The sequence below is a fragment of the Pyrgilauda ruficollis genome, unplaced genomic scaffold (genome assembly GCF_017590135.1).
Source record: "Pyrgilauda ruficollis isolate IOZ18807 unplaced genomic scaffold, ASM1759013v1 scaffold94, whole genome shotgun sequence".
In the NCBI taxonomy this organism is placed as follows: domain Eukaryota; kingdom Metazoa; phylum Chordata; class Aves; order Passeriformes; family Passeridae; genus Pyrgilauda; species Pyrgilauda ruficollis.
In genome coordinates, this window is record NW_024531488.1 from 935,286 (window position 1) to 952,646 (window position 17,361).

The window sequence follows — 17,361 nt, forward strand, 5'->3', positions numbered from 1 at the left end:
AGAAGAGTTAAAGAGTATATGTTTGTCTTGAAAATGTGAAACTTGCTTACAGCAGCTTGGGAGAAGTCATCTGAGATAGTGTTCATCATGCTGAGACCTGAATTTCATTAGTGGGATGCCAATGTTCCATTGCTATTGTGGAGAAAAAGACAAGCAAAACACAACATTTGAGGCTATACTTAAAAATTGTGTTATAGATCTGAAACATAACTCTGATTAAAAAAAGGAAACACAAATCTATAATGATTCAGGCTGAAGAAACATTGAGAAAGAACAAGGCAAAATAACATGCAAATGGAGTTAAAAATGTGGTTCCAGGCTGAGATCATAATCATGCTCAGTCTTTGAGCCTAAGGCCATCTTTAAACAAATATCATCTCCATATATGTCTGGTATGTATTTCAAAATATTACCATCTTTGCTGTATTCTGAATGATGGGAAAAGGAAGGGTGTTTCAAACAGAGGAGTTAACTAAAAAGTTAAGTATATTTCTAAATATGGATACACATATATAATGACCTAAATATCAGAAGCAACATAGCAACTTCTTACTTTTTCAAGGAATAAGCAAAACCAAACCAAAAATTTTATTTGATCTAAAGCACTGGAGAAATTTGGGGCTTTGGGTCATAGGCAAAAGTGTTAGAAAGTGTTTTAAAAAAAATGCACAGTGCTTATCTTTGAATGGCACATTTGTTTTATAAGTTTAAACTACTTAAAAGTAATGACATACATATATATATATAAATATAGTTCTGAGGGGACTGATAGCTGCCTTCCTCAGAAAATGTTCTTCCTTTTTGACATGTATAGTTCCTTTTTGACATGTATAGTTCCTTTTTGACATATATGCTGGAAATAAAGAAGATATTCTTGATCTCCTGGGGTTTCAGTTTGAAATACCAAATAATTTTTTTTACTGTCACCGTTGTCCTGTTTTATTTTAGCTTTCAAAATACTGAAGCAATACGGCACAAAGAAATATTTTCAGATATCCTTGTTTATAAGGCTAATAAATGTTTATCTGTGTTTTTAGAAGTATTGTTCTCATCTGTACAGGTGTTAAATCCACGTTACTAAGTGTTGAGATTTCTGTTTGAATGTAGCTTGAGGTTTTGCTGTGATCTTTCTGCCAAATTCTGTTTCAACTTTAACAAATGAATATAGCTCAAGTAATTCAATGTGCAGAATGACTCACAGTGTTGTAAAACTGCTTATGGTGACCTGATCTGAATTAATTTTAGAATAATCCCACTCTGCCTGTTGCAGCATAGCCATTTACCATCTTGTCAGCCCAGAGAGATTTTGCCCCGAGGACAATTAGTGTTTTTGCAACTGAACAGGTGAAGATAGTTTGACCCTTTTCTTTGTAAGCAAATCCATTTGCTGGTTGGATAAAAAGGAGGCAGGTTGTACAGATTTGGTAATGATACAATTTTAATGTAAGGAAAGTTCATGCTGGCTTTTGTGGAAAAATAATCAGGAGGCCTGTCAGTACGATACTTGAAACCACTCAACGAATGCATTGTAAAAACACAACACAAGCCACATGAAGGCTTGTGTACACTCCTCCCAGACTACAAACTCCCATTTACTTCCAAGATTAGTTGCTGAAGGGAATATGTCTATACAAACAACAAATTTCTGGTCCCTTTTAATAGGAAGATGTGATCACTGGATAAAACAACAGTCATTTAAAGTTATGAGAGTAGTTCAGTATATTTAGTAAAGTAAGATCTTCTGAATACACTGTTGTAGTCTTCCTATATCAGCTGGTTTTGTGAAGAGTCATCACTAACTAAAAATCTGTCTGAAAAGCTGCTTATTTTGTTTTGAGTATAAGGTGGAAATAAAAAGAGTCAAACACAAGGCAGATAAATATACTGAAATATATTTCATCCTTTTTCACTGTCCCCAGTGTAGCTGGTGAATACAATTATTTTTTTGATTCCTGCTCATTGAGTAAACTCATTATTTACAAGAAACAAATCTTTTAAAAAGAGTTTTCATTTTAGCAAATTCTTTATTTGATCTAAAGATGTCAACTTAGACATTTGGACACATAAGCTTCCTCCAGACCTTGACCCATTTGAGCTTTGCTACTTCATGCTTTTGCTTTCAGGTAGTTAGAAGCTGATTATTTGGATTCACTTAGAAGGATCAAAATCAGTTACTTGTCTGTAATTATCTATCTTAAAACTTTTTGGTTTATTCTTTTTTCTATTACTATCTTTGGCTTTTTTCTGGTCCTAAAATGTCACTTAATTGGCAGGACTCCTCAGAAATAACCACCAGCGGTTCAGAGGCTATTTTGGCTATTTTCTCAAATATTGTAGATTGAATTCCCAAGGCCCTGATGATTTGGAAGCACCCATTTTATCTCAGTATTTTTAATTTTCCTCACATTCTGTTCAGCAAAAGTTGTACTGTCAAATGCCTGGTTGCAAACTTTATTGGGGAAGTTGAATATAGGAGGCCAAATCCTCTATTGTGAGAAGTGTCCTTTTAAATGAAACCGAAAGTACACTGCACAAAGGTATGGCTCACAAGAATATTTATTTTACTTGTTTGTTTCATGAAACGCAAAAGATTTTTTCTGAAACCACAGAAACATCCAAAAATACGGTGATGTGACTACTAGTACAGCATGCTGTGATAAGAAAACGTTTCCTTTAATTTAAAAAAGACGAGAACGGCAGACGAGCTGAGGGTTTGTTCCCGCCATACCCGGCGGGTCCTGCCGGGCCGGGCTCTGCACTCAGCACCCACCGCTGCCGAAGGACAGGGCCAGTGACGAGGCACGCATTTCCCGCAGCGCTTTCTGTACATTCATGAGGAAATCCCACTGAACCTTCCCTCCACAAAGTTACTGCGGGTCGGGGATGATGCCCGCTGGACAGGGAGCCGCCTCACATTCCCACCTTCACCCGAGGATCGGGGTGTTTCCCGGCCCCACGGAGACCGCAGCACCGGGGCGCCCACGCTCCGCCGCTCGCGGCCTCCGGGGCGCGCGCCCTCCCACAATCCCGTACGGGGAGGCCGTCTGCACCGCAGGAAACAAGTGGGGAGGAGGGCAGGGCGAACCTCTCCTGCCAAGTCCTCATGTGCATTGCCGCACTATCTGTATGCGAGCCGCTGCTCCCCCTGCGCCTCGCCGATAACGTTTTTTGCTGGGCTTCGCGCCGCCCGCCGCCACTGAGGGACCACCCAGGGTGGTGGTGGGCTTAGGGTGGCAAACTTTCTGCCCAGATGGGCCAGGGTGGCAGCTTCGTCCTTCCTTTATCTTCAGCCTCACGGCTGCAGCACCATCTTCCCTCGGACGCGCCACGCTGAGCGGAGGGCGGTGCGGCGGAGCCCTGCGCTCGTTCCGGCAGCGGGCGCCGCTCCGTTTCGGTCCGCCCCGCACCGGAGAGAGGGCGGCAGGCTCCGGCGGGCTCTGCTGCTGCTGCCGCCACCGCCGCCCCCGTCGCAGGAGGAGAAGGATGGAGCCGGGCAAAGAGCCCCGAGTGAGCACGGGAGAGAAGCCCAGCGAAGCAGAGCCGGCGGTTTCCTTCCAGGCCCGGCTGTGGAAGAACCTGCAGCTGGGGGGCAAGGGCCGGAGCGGCGGCGGGCCGGCAGCAGCCGAGCGCCGCACTGCGGAGCCCCTCGCTCTGCCGCCGCCGGCCGGCAGCAAGGGGGACCTCCAGCCCGGTGGCAAGTGGAGTGGCTTCAAGCGACGGCGGCACGTGCTAGACCGCGTCTTTTCGTCCTCCCAGCCCAACCTATGCTGCTCTGCCGCCGAGCCGCTGGAGCCGGCCGGCGAGTCCGGCTCCGCCCTGCGCCGCCTGCGGGAGCACCTGCTTCCCCAAGGCAAGGGGCCGCCGCCCGGCCGCCGGCCGGAGCCCGCCGCCGGCTGTGAGGGGCCAGCGGGTGGCAGGGAGGGGCGCCGGCCCGGGGCGCACCTGTCCCACCAGAAGAGCTCCTCGCTGCCCAGCACCGCCTGCCTGGAGCAGCTGCTGCAGGGCTCGCCCGCCGCCGGCAGCATCCAGGACCAGCGGACGGAGGACGGCGACAGCAGCGCGGTGAGGGCCGGCCCGCATCGCGTCTCTGCCTACAGTGTCGGGTGGGGAGGTTGAGCGGGAGGGCTGGTAATCCCAGGAGAGAGGAAAGGAGGTGGGAAGGGAACTGAGGTAAGGAGAGGTGGGAGGGCGACCGCTGGAGAAGGGAGCTGAGGTGAGGCGGAGGACGGCTGAGTCTCAGCGCTCCTCCCGCTCGCTCGCTCGCTATTGAAGAGTGCCCTTCGCCTAAGGAGGGAACGGCTCGGGTCCCGCCCGCATCCCGCCAGCCCTGCATTCCCCCAGCACGCCGTGACAGGCGGTGTCGCGGGCCTGAGCCGTGGGAGCACCGCTGCCAGCCTGCTCCTGCTCCGCTGCAGGAGCGACCTCTCTCAAACCTCCATTGCATAAACCATGCAGAGGAAAGGTGTCTCGGAGGCTGGAGTTAGGCTTCTCTCGCTCTCACGCCTCGCAGCCCTGTGAGAGCTGGTGTCTGCTCTTAACGCATGCAGCACGGCTTTTCCTCAGGTGACCTCGGCTTTTTTCCTTGTTTGGTTATGCAGATTTTAATTACTGTGTCTTTTGATTTCTGCAAGACACACAAACGACAACCACTAGTACACATTTACTAGATTGTAGGTAATTATTGGCTGGGTACTGTCTCATGCAGCTGTCAGTTCAGTCTATGAGACTCGTTCTGGTTGTTGGGAGAAGGCAGTAAACAAAGCCATAACTCTTCCAACTGTCAGTTTTTAAATTGCCTGGTGAAGCTACTGTTGAAAGGGACTGCTGAATCTTGGAGTAAATTAACTGCAAGAAAAGTGCAAAATATATGAGGACTTTTGGATCTTGTGTAATTCTACAAGTAAGTCATCCACCTTTCTCAGGAAAAACTGACTAATGCATATTATTATAAATTGTCTTAGGTCATAATCAGGGACAAATGAGTAGCTGAAGTAAAAGACATGCTCTGTGTGTTGTCAAAAACAGGCTGTGTAAATGCATTTGGCTGCTGCCAGAGCAGTACCTATGCTAATGAAGAATGACAGTACTTCTGCAGCTATTTGCAAGTGTACCTTAAGGTCAGTGGTACTTTAATCTTCCTCTGCAGAATTCAAAGGAGTTCGTCTTCACAAATATGGGACCTAGACTTAACTTTGTCATGGGGTTGCTTTGCTTGTAATCACTGGCCTGACTGGAAACTACTGTGGTTATCTCTTGTATAGTACTTGTAAATGGTTTAGATCATTGCTTATTGAGGTGGGATTATTGTGACAGGTGTCTATAAAGTGGGCATTTCCCTGCAGTAGTGAATCCCTTCTTCCCCAAACCGCTGACTCACAAGAATGTATTGCATATTTTGAATATTTCAGTACTATTGTTTAAGACAACAGAACATTCTTCTGCTTTAAAGACTGCTGCATCTAGCAATATGAAAATGTGTGACTTTCTTCAGTGTTGTTCTGCTGTTACGTTTAGTAAAGAATTGTAAATGTTTGTTTACAAAACAAGTCGAATGCTTTTTAGTTGTGAGGGCATTACTCTTCTTCAGAACAAGGTACAGTCATAGCATTTGGAAAGAATACTGCTAAATCAAATCACTTTAGGCTTTCTAACACTTATTTTAAATTAGCAGGATTATGACCAATTCCTCCAAGTGTTTTCTAGTATTAATTTGGGCTGTGCCTGGACACCAGACTTGCTGGTTTTGATAATAAAAGACCTTGCTTGTGCATTGATGAAGTTTGCAGAGCTGCTGATTTTGTTTGTTTCAGAGGGATGATCTGAAACAGAATAGCTTTTCTGCTATTTTATAATAAGCACATTCACTGCTTTTCTCAACTCTAAAGTATAATCTTACTTGGGTTATTAAATCTAGTTTAATTCACCAGCTTCATTGAGTTATAGGATATTTGGGGAAGTAAGACTCCAACTATAAAGCATTGTTGATCGTCTTCAAGTACGCCTGGTATGCTTCAGTGATGTGTTAACAGAGCAAGGACCTTCCACTATGAGCAGCTGGAATTTCCATTTCAGTGTACCTCAGGAGTCAAGTTTTGCACGCTTACAGGCTGCACCCCAGGGCCTAACCTCAGTCACGGCCTTTACACCCTTCTGAGGATTTGGGATTACACATCTGGTAGCATGAGTTTGGAATAATTTTCATTTTTCAAATCCAAGGTTTACGTACAGCACGTGCTGCTTTTAACAGCTGCAGGGAACCAACCTCCAAGCAAGCTGTTCCCTTTCCCCCTGTGCCTTCTGACACTGGAGAGATAGTAAGAGATTATGAGTTAAAAGAACAATTTACTAAAATCACAATAACCACAGCAATATCAGTAGTGAGAAAAGTATATAAAAAGAGAGTGTCCCACCCACGAAAGGGCATTTATCACTGGGAACAAAAGAAAAAGTGCTTCCCAAAGACAGTGCCTGGTATGTACTCAGACAAAGGCAATATGGCCATGAGAGCTCTGGTGGCTTAATGTTCTCATCCCTCCAGCCCAGTCTAAGTAGGGCAAGCAAACCCCTCTGAATTGCACCATGCTGCCACCTCAGACCACTCCAAAATGTTCTGCACAGCCTTCTCTGGCCCTGTCACCACTCACTTCGCTCTGCTGGGGCTTGGCCTCTGAATGGCTCAGCTGAGCTTGTGCCCCTTCTCTCTCTCTTTTCTAATATTCCCTGGAGTAGTTGTCTTGGACTCGCATTGCTGTCCTTCAGCACCACATCCTAAAGGCAGAGCTCAGAGGAATGGGAAAGGGACTGACAATGGTGAAGAGGGGCTGAGTCCACTTGGCTTATCCCAGTACGTCTCCCTGGAGAGAGCCAGACAAGACGGTGCAGTTCTCTTCCTGCTCCTTGACTTTTCCTGCTGGGACCACAGTGATGATATGTGTGGTATGGAATAAACAGCATTAAAAGCTCCATTCAATTTTTTATGGAGCCAGGACACAGCAGCACAAACATACAGCAGTGTCTGGATTTTCATTGTCTTTCATTGCAGCCTTACATGCTCAAAGATTAAAAAAAAGTATATCAGAATCATTAAAATTAGATTAAATACCTAAAAGTAAATCAACATAAAATTGCAACTTCTTTTAAAACATATGTAAAATTTTATTGAAATAGAGAGCAAGCTACTGCCTCATTTGGATCAAGACTGTTGAATTTTTTAGCAAATCTGCACACAAAAAGATCTACTACATAAGGGAGATGGTGGAGAGAAATAAAATCCCACAATAAGTCAAATATTTTTGTGCTTTTAAGCTGAAATAATACAGTTGTCATCAGTGAGAGGGAGCATGAGTTAGTGGGTGGGAAGACTTACAATCTAAAATGTTATCAAGAAATGTACATATATTTAGCATAATCAAGCAATTTAAATTTAATTTGAACTTATTAAAATGTGTATAGCACTATTGCATTGGGCATGGACAGTCTAGCAGAGACCTAGTTTTTTCAGTATTGAATAAAGTTTCTGTTGCATTGAATAGGATTAGTATCTTGGTTTGAGCAGAATGGCATAAACAGAAGTGTAGTCTTATGCAATCAATACCTATTATATTTGAGTGTTAAATACTAACCTAGTTCTTTGTGATGACTGAATACTTCTTGGAGCTGTCTGTGAATATTTCTGGAAAGGGCATTTTAAGTATTTATTGGCAGGAAACTTAGGTTTCTTTTAAACATTAACTGAAATGTAAATGTGTGTTTTTAGGACAAAGAAATGAATACATGTGCAATTATACATAATCCTTCTTCCAGTTTCCAAAGACTATGAGACAGGTTTCCTTGGCCAATTCATAACTTTCCACATGACAGCCAGTCACTGCCTTGTAGCTGAGAGCCACATGTGTGCTGCATCCTTGAAGGACTTAGATGATGGTGATGGAAGCCTCCTGGGGTGTCCCCTGGACAGGAGATGACAACAACACTCCAGGAGCCTCACAATGCTTCCAGTGCCTGAGTGTGCTGCCATGGCCCAAGGCAGTGAGGCAAGGGTTTTTCCACTTGTCCCCTTTAATTTTCCTTTCCGTGCCAGCTGGAGCATAAATTTATCTGACAGTGCCTGTGCCAGCATGACCTTTTTCTTTAATATGAGACATAGGTTTGCATGAGAAGTTTTATGTCCCTTGTATTTTGTCACAGTAATTTAGTAAAAACCAGGAGGGTGAAAATATCCCTGTTTATTAAGATTTGCAGTAATATAGACCCTACAGGTGTTTCACTGTCTTAATCAAAGAACATGGATCTGGTCATATGTCCTATTGAATCAAAAGTGGACGTGAAGAGGGTTCAGGGTTCTTGGTTGAAAGGATGTCCAGGCTGCAGTCTGACTGTCACAGTGAGAGCTCTTGTGGGCACTTCTCTCCAGTGTGTTTTCTTCAAAGATAACAACAAATCTGATAACAACAAATTTTGTAATTTCGTGACTTCTTAAAATGTGTCCAGGTTGATCCATTACACCAAAAGAGTGGACAGGTTCTTAACCCCTTCCATCAATGTTTCCAGTTCTGTGAGTGGCTATGTGAACAACTTGGAGGTGTGGAAAAGCACTGGGGTTATTGCAGAGGGAAGATGGGGGCTGGCTAGGGCTGCTGCTCAACCTCTAATTGCTTAGCCATAAGAAAGGAAGTTATTAATTTTGTGACACATGGAGCTATTTGTTTCATTAATTAGCAGGGATTGGGAAACAGTGGTCTAGAATATATAATACAGATTGAGATGAGATGAGATGAGATGAGATGAAGTGAAAATCTGGAGATGCATCCAGATACAGGGTCTTTCCCATTCTTACAAATAAAGATAATTATTAGTCAATAAAGTAGATTTAAGAGGGTGAACTGTGCGGCACAGGAGGAGGACCTGCAGAAAGAAGGGGAGTTTAGTGAGCTGGGTTGTATGAGGAGATGTTGCTTTCTCGGGGCAAAGAGCATTGGCTTGTACTGGGATGCTGGGAAAGAGAAAGGAGTACAGATTGAGCTGGGAAAAAGCCTGAAGAGAAGAGAGGGGAATTTGAATTTAGTGTGGAGTGGGATGCAGAGCCAATGAAGACCAGACTGGCATACCATGCATGTTTCTCTGCCTGTACCAGAATGAATCTATAATTGGTTTAGAGTCTTGTGAGTCAGTGAAGTTACACAAGGGAAAAATTTTGTTTGTTATAATTGGCGTATGTAATTGATCCAGCCAAAGAAGGAAAAAGAACAAGAAAAGACAAAAGCCTGAAATGTCAATGAAAAGCTACATAGATAATGTCACCCAAGAGGATCTTAATTGCTACTTTAATTTCACCGAGAAAGATGAAGGTGGTGAGAAAATTTGAAAACTGCTGACTGTCAAGGATTAGTTACCTTTTCCTGACACAATGCTGGTACAAAACAGAAAGAGTTGGAGACAGATGTTTTGTACAGGTATTTGGAACATTATTTGAGAGCAGCATAATTCTGAAAATTGAGAGGGCAATATTTTAGAAAGCAGGAGAACACTTGCTTTTAGGGATGTGGCCACTGACACACAGGGAATGAGTAGATGAAAAAATGTTTAGGCTGGGTGAGAAGACCATGGAGCTGGTTAAATTACACAGAAACAGCAACCAAGAGTAAAAAGCTGTTGCTGAAGTTTGTTTCTTGTAAGACAGCTGTTGCAACTGATCAAAGCTATTTGTTTCTCCAAGACTTTAATTGTTAATTTTAATTAACAATTTAATTGCCCAATTCTTCATTATATTAATCTCTAATAAGAGGTTAATCTTTCAGCATTTTGATATGTACTAGTCTGTTTTTTGTACTCTGTCAGCATCTGACCAGACTGTCAGTTTATGGTATTTTAATACAGGGTGTATATATTACTGGAAGAGAAATCAAGATATGGCACAATAGAGTTGTATTTAATTATATCTTGAATGACATCAGATTAATTAACTAAAGAGCTGCAGAGTTTTCAAAGTGAGCTACATATTTTTCAGTATTGGCCAGTTTGTATTTATCCTCATGTGTAATATTTAGCTATTTTAAAGTGGCTGTTTACCTATGACCTCATTTAAACTTAATTTCCTCTTCTCCTCACCCTTTGCATTTACTGCTCATATATAAAGGTATTGTAAAATTATTATATTGAGAATAATAGATGTTTGGACGATAGGAATTGCCACAGTCCTTGCACTGAAAGGTCAAATAAATGCTTATTTTGTAACAAGTGACTCTGCTGTGAAGTGCTTAAGTTTCAAGGGTTTTATCTGGATTTCAAGTGACTGTGTCAAAATTCTTACTTTAGTGTACTTCATATTTGTGTTTCATAACCTGTGCTGAACTTTAAAAATTTAAAAATACAGATACAGAAACTTGGTTATAGTACTAGACTCTCTTTTTTTTTCCCCAAGAAATACTGAAAAATGTTCCTTCCCTCTTTTTGAAATGTTGAGTGCAGAAAAGACTTATCATCAGTTACTATATTGTTGCAGAGAAAATTACTTTATAGTGTTTAAAGAAAAATATTACTAAAACAGTTTTAAAACTGCCACTATGTAATTTAGCACCCAGTCTTGTAGGATGTTCTAGCTTAATTGGTTTGTCTTATGTGCTAACAAATTAATAGACCCAAGTGTCATTTTTTTTTTTTTTCTTTCTTCTTGGATAAATTTCTGGTCTTTGGCAAGATGACTGAGAATTGATCTGAAGACTATATTTGTCTTTTCCTCTCTAATCTTATTATCTATCCTAGATCTTGGATATTACAAGTGTTATCTTCTAGATAATTTTAAGAGGGTAGCTATAATGTAATCTCTGAAGCTTTTAAGTTTAAAAAAGAAATATCTTCTCTTCCTTGTAAGAGAAGGCAGAATTCCCCCAATTTTTATATATGGTAGACTTTAATTTATGGAAATGACAAATTAGATCACCTTTAGTCCAGTATGGAGACTTTTTTATGTGAAGTTTGTGTTCTCAGTGTTCGTTCCATTCAGTGTATTTCTGTAAGTGTGAACTGATGACAAACCATAGCAAGTGCACCAGAATTATCTTATATATGTAGAATATACAAATACCAGAATGTATTTATATATTAAAGTCTTATGGGGTAAGTGACTGTGCTGGTTTGAAGGTAAACTAGCAGGAGAAATTAAGTCCACACAAATACCTTGTGAGAGATTTCAATTTGGAGTTACAATTTAATAGGAAAATTAAAATAAAGGCAGAAAGTACAGAAACACTGTCTTAAACTGACAAAGTCAGAGTACAACCTGGCCCCTGTTGGTCGGGGTGGTGGTTGCAGTCCATTTAAGCAGTAGCTGCAAGACTGCTGAAATGATGGTTGTGGTATTGTGGAAAGCAATTGTCCTGTGCAAATTTGAGTTCCGCTCTGTATGCCCGTTGGTGGTGGTTGTTCTTCTCTCAGTCCCAAAGCCTCAGGTTATATATGGTCAGATTCAGGCAGGAATGTTCAGGACATTCCCCAGGGCGCGAAAATCTGCAATGGATTGGTATAATCCCATGAGTCCTCGGATCTTTTGGAGTCCTTGGTGACCTAGGTTGGTAGAGCTGCACATTAGGGCTGTTGAGCCATTATGGCCCACTGGCAGAGATGGCCCCCTTGGGCTGGGTGTTGTTATAACTGCCAGTCAATATGAGAAGACAAAGAAATGCCGTCCTGCCACTCAGGGTTTACCATCCAGTTTGCAGCCTGGCATTGGGTGTGCACTGAGCAGCTGTTGCAAATGATCCACCATTAACAGTTCATCAGGAGTAATGTAGGTGGGTGTGGAATACATGGTTTGGCTACACCCATATGGACACTCTTGGTGATTCATACCTTGGCAGCAAGCGAGATGTTTCATATTTCAAAGGCTTAGGAACAGTGATGTACCATCACTGTCAAAACATCTAGTGTGAGATGTGAGATCTGCTCTTTTGGTGAGGAGAAAGACTATGTCTTATCAAGTCAGGTAATTAATAAGGGTGGTGAGCAGTTTTTGTTCATTTGTGCTCTTCTTGGATGTTACTGATTTACTTTTGTCTATAGTCATTTGAGCCAATAAAATCATACATTCACAGAGTGGATTGTGTTGGAAGGACCTGAAGGATCATTTTATAGTGCCTTATAAACTGATGGGTACAAGTTCGGTTACGTGGATAATCTGACACAAAGGGATGTTTTTTATAATTATTATAATACCTCTTGTGATGTATTGAATTAGCAGGATTAGAATGTTGTCCTAATTTTGGCCAAAGACAGAGTTAATCTTCTGACAGTTCCCATGAGGGGTTGCAGCTTGGAGCCTTGCAGGCACCCCGGGATTGTTGTGCTACACCATTCTTGTCATCGTAGTGGGCAGGAGTAAGGGGATTACATTTCTGCCAAGGAGGGGAATGTGGCTTTGGCACCACACAGAGGATTGCTGCTATTTTGTTCCCTTTTTCCCCGGGAGCAGGCATTGAATGTGGTGGTGGAGCAGCTCCAGCTCTAACTGTGGTGCAGTCATTGGGGTTGAACTCAGTGAGCGTTTTGCATGTAAATCACCCTCTCCATATAGTGGTGATATTAGTGTTGTTGCTGTTAATGTTTGTTTTCTTATCACATTGCTGTTTGCCAGTAAATGGTTATCTCAACCTACTTCTGCCTTTTGTCCTTCTGTTACTGTCTGCATAATTTCCAGCTCGGTTTAAACTAATGTTTAAACAAAGGATTTAACAACAGATCTATCTGAGATAACAACAGATCTATCTATTCAGAGCCAGTTGGAAACAATTTTGATCTGAGCATTTTTTGTGTTAGCTACAGAGCCCCCTGGTTACCTAATTGCTTGGTCTGAGCATATGGGCGTGGTGCCTAACTCATATCATTCCTGCATGTGTTCCTCATGGTGCTCTTTTCCAGAATGGGGAAAGGGATCAGAATGGCTTTGTTGCTGTACTGTGTGATATACTGTATGACATTATAACATCAAGGGCAATGAGGGTCACTTGGGATGTGTGTTTAGTGCTGCTCTTCTGCCTGGCCCTGAGGTGGTACCTCTGGGAATTCATTAATAATTGTATCCAGTTTGGGGGGTTGAACAGGAGAGGATAATGCAGTAGCCCAGGGGCCAGTTAGGATAGAGCTGGATGTAAAAACATGCTCTACAGTGCAGCCAGGGAGAGTGGTCCTTCCTGGACCTCTGGTAAAAATTACCCACAGAGACTCAAGGGTGACCCTTGGGTTTCTGAAGTCAAGAGATACAAAGGATCAGGCCCACTGACCCTAGCTAAAAATGAGATCCTTGCAGTTTATTGAAGGGGTTTGAGCAGTTTCAGAAGTGTTTGGCACCAAAGCACAGCTCCTCCTGGCACTCTGACTGCCAATGCTGGGCTGGATGTGCAAAGGGGAATTCCCATGCCACTGATATACTACATGGAGTAAGTGTATTGCTCTGACCACCCAGTAAGCTTGAACAGGAAACAGCCATTGCTCAGGGATCTTGGAAATTGTCATGAACTGGCCCAAAGGTGAAAATTTTGGATTATTAGCAGGAGAGGGGAAGGAAGAAGTAACATGTGCTGTGGATGGCCCACCACATAATCAACAGCCAGAAAATGAAAATAATATATGCTCTATTTTGTGATGGTTCCTGCTCTGTTATAGGAGTATATCAAAAATATGTTATGGAGTCCTACACGACAAGTCACAGAAGCTATGGAGGGACAAGGTGCATCAAGTCAGGTTGCAGAGCTGAAAGCCATCCAGCTGGCTTTAGATATTGCTGAATGAGAGAAATGGCCAGCGCTGCACCTCTGCACTGACTTCTGGATGACAGTAAATGCACTGCAGGGGTGGCTGCACCAATGGAAAAAGACCAACTGGCAGGACAGAGGTAAACCCATCTGAGCTGAACAATTGTGTTGAGGCGTCATTTGCCAGGTAGAGGATTTGGCTGTAAAAGTACATCGAGTAGATGCACACATACCTACATACCTACAAGTCAGGCTACTGAAGAGTATCACAACAATGAACAGGTGGATTGGGCTGCCAAGATTATAGTGTCTCAGGTGGACCTGGACTGGCAGCATAAGAGTGAATTATTTCTTGCATGATGGGCCTCAGCTTATCAGGGAAGAGCGGCAAAATAGAGATAGGCTTGTGATCACGGGGTGGACAGGATGTTCCAGGTTATTCACAACTGTGAAACATTCACTGCAATCAAGCAGGCCAAGCAGGTAAACTCACTGTGGTATGGGGGGATGATGGTTGAAACATAAATATGAGGAGGCTTGGCAGATTAATTACGTCATACACCATACAAACCAGCCAAGGCAATTGTTACGTGCTTACAGTGGTGTAAAGAACTACTGGATGGTTGGAGATGTACCCTGTGCCTCACACCGCTGCCTGGAACACCAGCTTGGGGTTTGAAGACCAAGTCCTGTGGTGACATGACACCCCAGAAAGAACTCAGTTGGACAACGAAACCAATTTTAAAGATGTTTCACAGAGTCACTTATGCCAGAGAGAGTGCGTATCGTACTCCCTGCCATGCAGCACCTTATGGGAAAGTTGAATGGTACAATGGACTGTTAAATACTGCACTGAAGGCAGTGGCTGGTTGGACCTACATTTAGCAAATGTAATCTGATTGTTAACATCCAAGGCTTTATCAATTGAGCTGGCCTTGCCCAATCAAAACCTCCACATACTGTAGGAATTATAAAGTCACCAAGGTACATATAAAAATGTGTTAGGGAGAACAGTTTTGATTAGTTCTGCCTGCTATCCATGGGATTTTTTTTGCTCAAGGACCTGGGTGCACTTGGCAGATAATGCAGAGGGTCATGGAAAGATGATGTGTACTCCAAGGAGATTTGATTCTTGGTTGAGAACAGTCTGTAATATTGAATTGTGTGTGTAATATTTGTTGCTGACCCTGCCACTATATGTCAAAACTACTATGGACAGGATGTGTGGGGGAAATGCTGGAGTGGTTCTGGGAAGATGTTTTTACAGTTGCTATCTTGCTTTGATAATTTAGATAATAAATTTGGTTGTTTTTTACAGTACAAGCTGAATCTCTATAATATTTTCATGTTATCATTGAGCAGGACAAAGCCAATAAGAATAAAGAATTTTGATTTTTTAAATGAATACTTACAATTGATTCTGGTAAAATCTATGTCTCTAATAAGCTTTGATGCAGAAATTTCTGACCTAGGTACAGGTTGTGTTCAAAATGAGTCATCTTTTTATGATGTGCTAATGCAACACAAAGAGTTTTTTGTTTGAAAGTTTTACATAGACAAGATTAGTTAGGAAAAGTAATAAACTACAGAGGAAATCCCGACAATAAGTGAGACCAAGATTTCTGGTAAGAGAAAATGCAAAGAAAGAAGAGCAGGAAAGGCAAAAGCAGTATTGATAGAAACTCGGTAATGCTGAGACAGGGGCCTATGTGTGCAGCTTTAGGAGACCTCCTTCTGGCTGTCCTGAAGGAATTGAAGGAGATAGCTGAAAAAAAAGAAAAATTCCAAAAGCAAAACCAGTTGAAATAAGTTTATGACCTACACTATATCTGAATAAGAAGCAGAAATCCACAGGATTTATTTTATCAATGAATAAGACAGCCAATCTGGCACTTCAGGATTTTTTTGTAGTGTAGGATACGTACGTAAAGACAGGTGGACTTCCCATCTACCACAATCTGTTAAAAATCTAGGTTCAAGGAAAAAATGAAGGAATTTATAGAAAAATGTGACAATGCTTCCTTTTAAATGATGGGAGAAGAGAAAAAGTCTGTTTTAATAGCAAATAGTATAATTTATGATTTAATTCTGGAATATTGATGAAATTGAAAATCAAAAATTCTGCAATACCTTTCAGTAGTATGCATTATGGAAAAAATTTCTGGAAGAAATAGAAGAAAGGAGGACTGATGTACTTGAAAATAAATGCCTAAAAATAAGTATGTGGTATTAAAAATGAATAGATTGAAACACATTTAGACCAAGAAATCTGATATGATAGACTGAGGAAAAAACTATGTACCCTAAACTCAAATGAGCTGTTATAAAAAAAGTAACTTTTTCCAAAATGCAGCTCCTCACAACTTCTATGGCTAAAATCTGATATTGTCAAAATATAAAATAAGTTGCAAGAGATGAGAGATATTTGCACATTTTTGTACAGATAAATGCAGTCAGAGGATTCCAAACATGACAATGCTTTTGTTGTTAAGAAGTTTAGAATTTTGGTATGTAAATAATGTTTTCATATTAGTACCTAATTACTACTTGCCACTGACCCTTTATTGGAAGTGCAAACTTGAAACACTTTTCATGTATTTTCTTTTTTGTTTGTTTTTTAAGGTCAACACATAGAAAAACAAAAGAAAGGGAAAACCCCCAAGCTTTAAAAAGGATGTTTTCTTAATTCTTACATTAATATTTTTAAAAGAAATCTTCAGATGAACCAAACAGCAAAATCAAGAATTCAAATAATCCCTTGGTAGCTAGACTTTCATGAGACACTTAGGACCCTGAAGACTGGGACATTTTTATGGGTGATATAAACAGATATTTATCATATTGGAAATTCCTCTTACATTTTCAGACTTCTTTTAAGTGCCTGAATTCCTGTTTCTATATGCTCAAATTGAGCATATTTGAAGACTGAGTTTATTTGAAGGTCACAGCTGATGTTGAGGAGCCAGACCAAAGTAGGAAGTCAGATTGCTGCATAGAATGTGAATGGCAGAGCTTGTGCCTGCTTTGCTTTCAAGACAGACATCACTCAGACAGTGCTGGGAGTATATTTGTAAATTTCAATTCCACAGGCTTAAGCTAATCTTAGTTTTCTTTGCTTACAAGAAAAGTGAAAGTATTTACCTTGGCTTTAGACCTGAATGGGAAAAGAAGTGGTGTGTGAAGGAAGAAGCTGTTATGAATATGTACAAATACATGTGTGCTTCCAGAAGTATTCTTGGGGCTTCAAGGAAACACAGGAAGAAAAAGACTTACAAAAAAGAGTAAGTGGTTTTAACCGGTTATTTGAAGTAATTGCCTGATCTGCTTCTGATGAGAGCTTGTGTGAACTTTTCTGTCAGAATACTCCTTGTCATCATAAGTAACTTAATAATTTAGTAACTGCTTTTCTCTTTGGTGTTTAGGGTTTTTTAAAATTTATTTTAAAAATATTTTTCCGCTTCACTTTTCATGTCCGGTGGTTTCCTGTCCTGTTTGGTTTGTAGATTCCAGTAGCATTAAGGTTCCTCTATTAATAGATAATAGGTTTCTTTGGGAGGGATGCTAATCCAACATGCTGGAAAAATCTGCTGGGAAACTCCCTGCAATCATTTCACCA

The 17,361-nt window shown here is 41.5% G+C and overlaps 1 protein-coding gene across 1 annotated transcript in view; it reads left to right on the forward strand.

Moving 5' to 3' along the window:
* Positions 1 to 3,183: 3,183 nt before the first annotated feature.
* The window catches only part of MCTP1 (multiple C2 and transmembrane domain containing 1), a 211,744-nt gene continuing 197,566 nt past the window's right edge, over positions 3,184 to 17,361 (forward strand). The window contains exon 1 of the mRNA XM_041489448.1: positions 3,184 to 4,062. Within this exon, the coding sequence (XP_041345382.1) occupies positions 3,484 to 4,062 (579 nt within the window). The 5' untranslated portion in view covers positions 3,184 to 3,483. The remainder of the gene's footprint in view (positions 4,063 to 17,361) is intronic.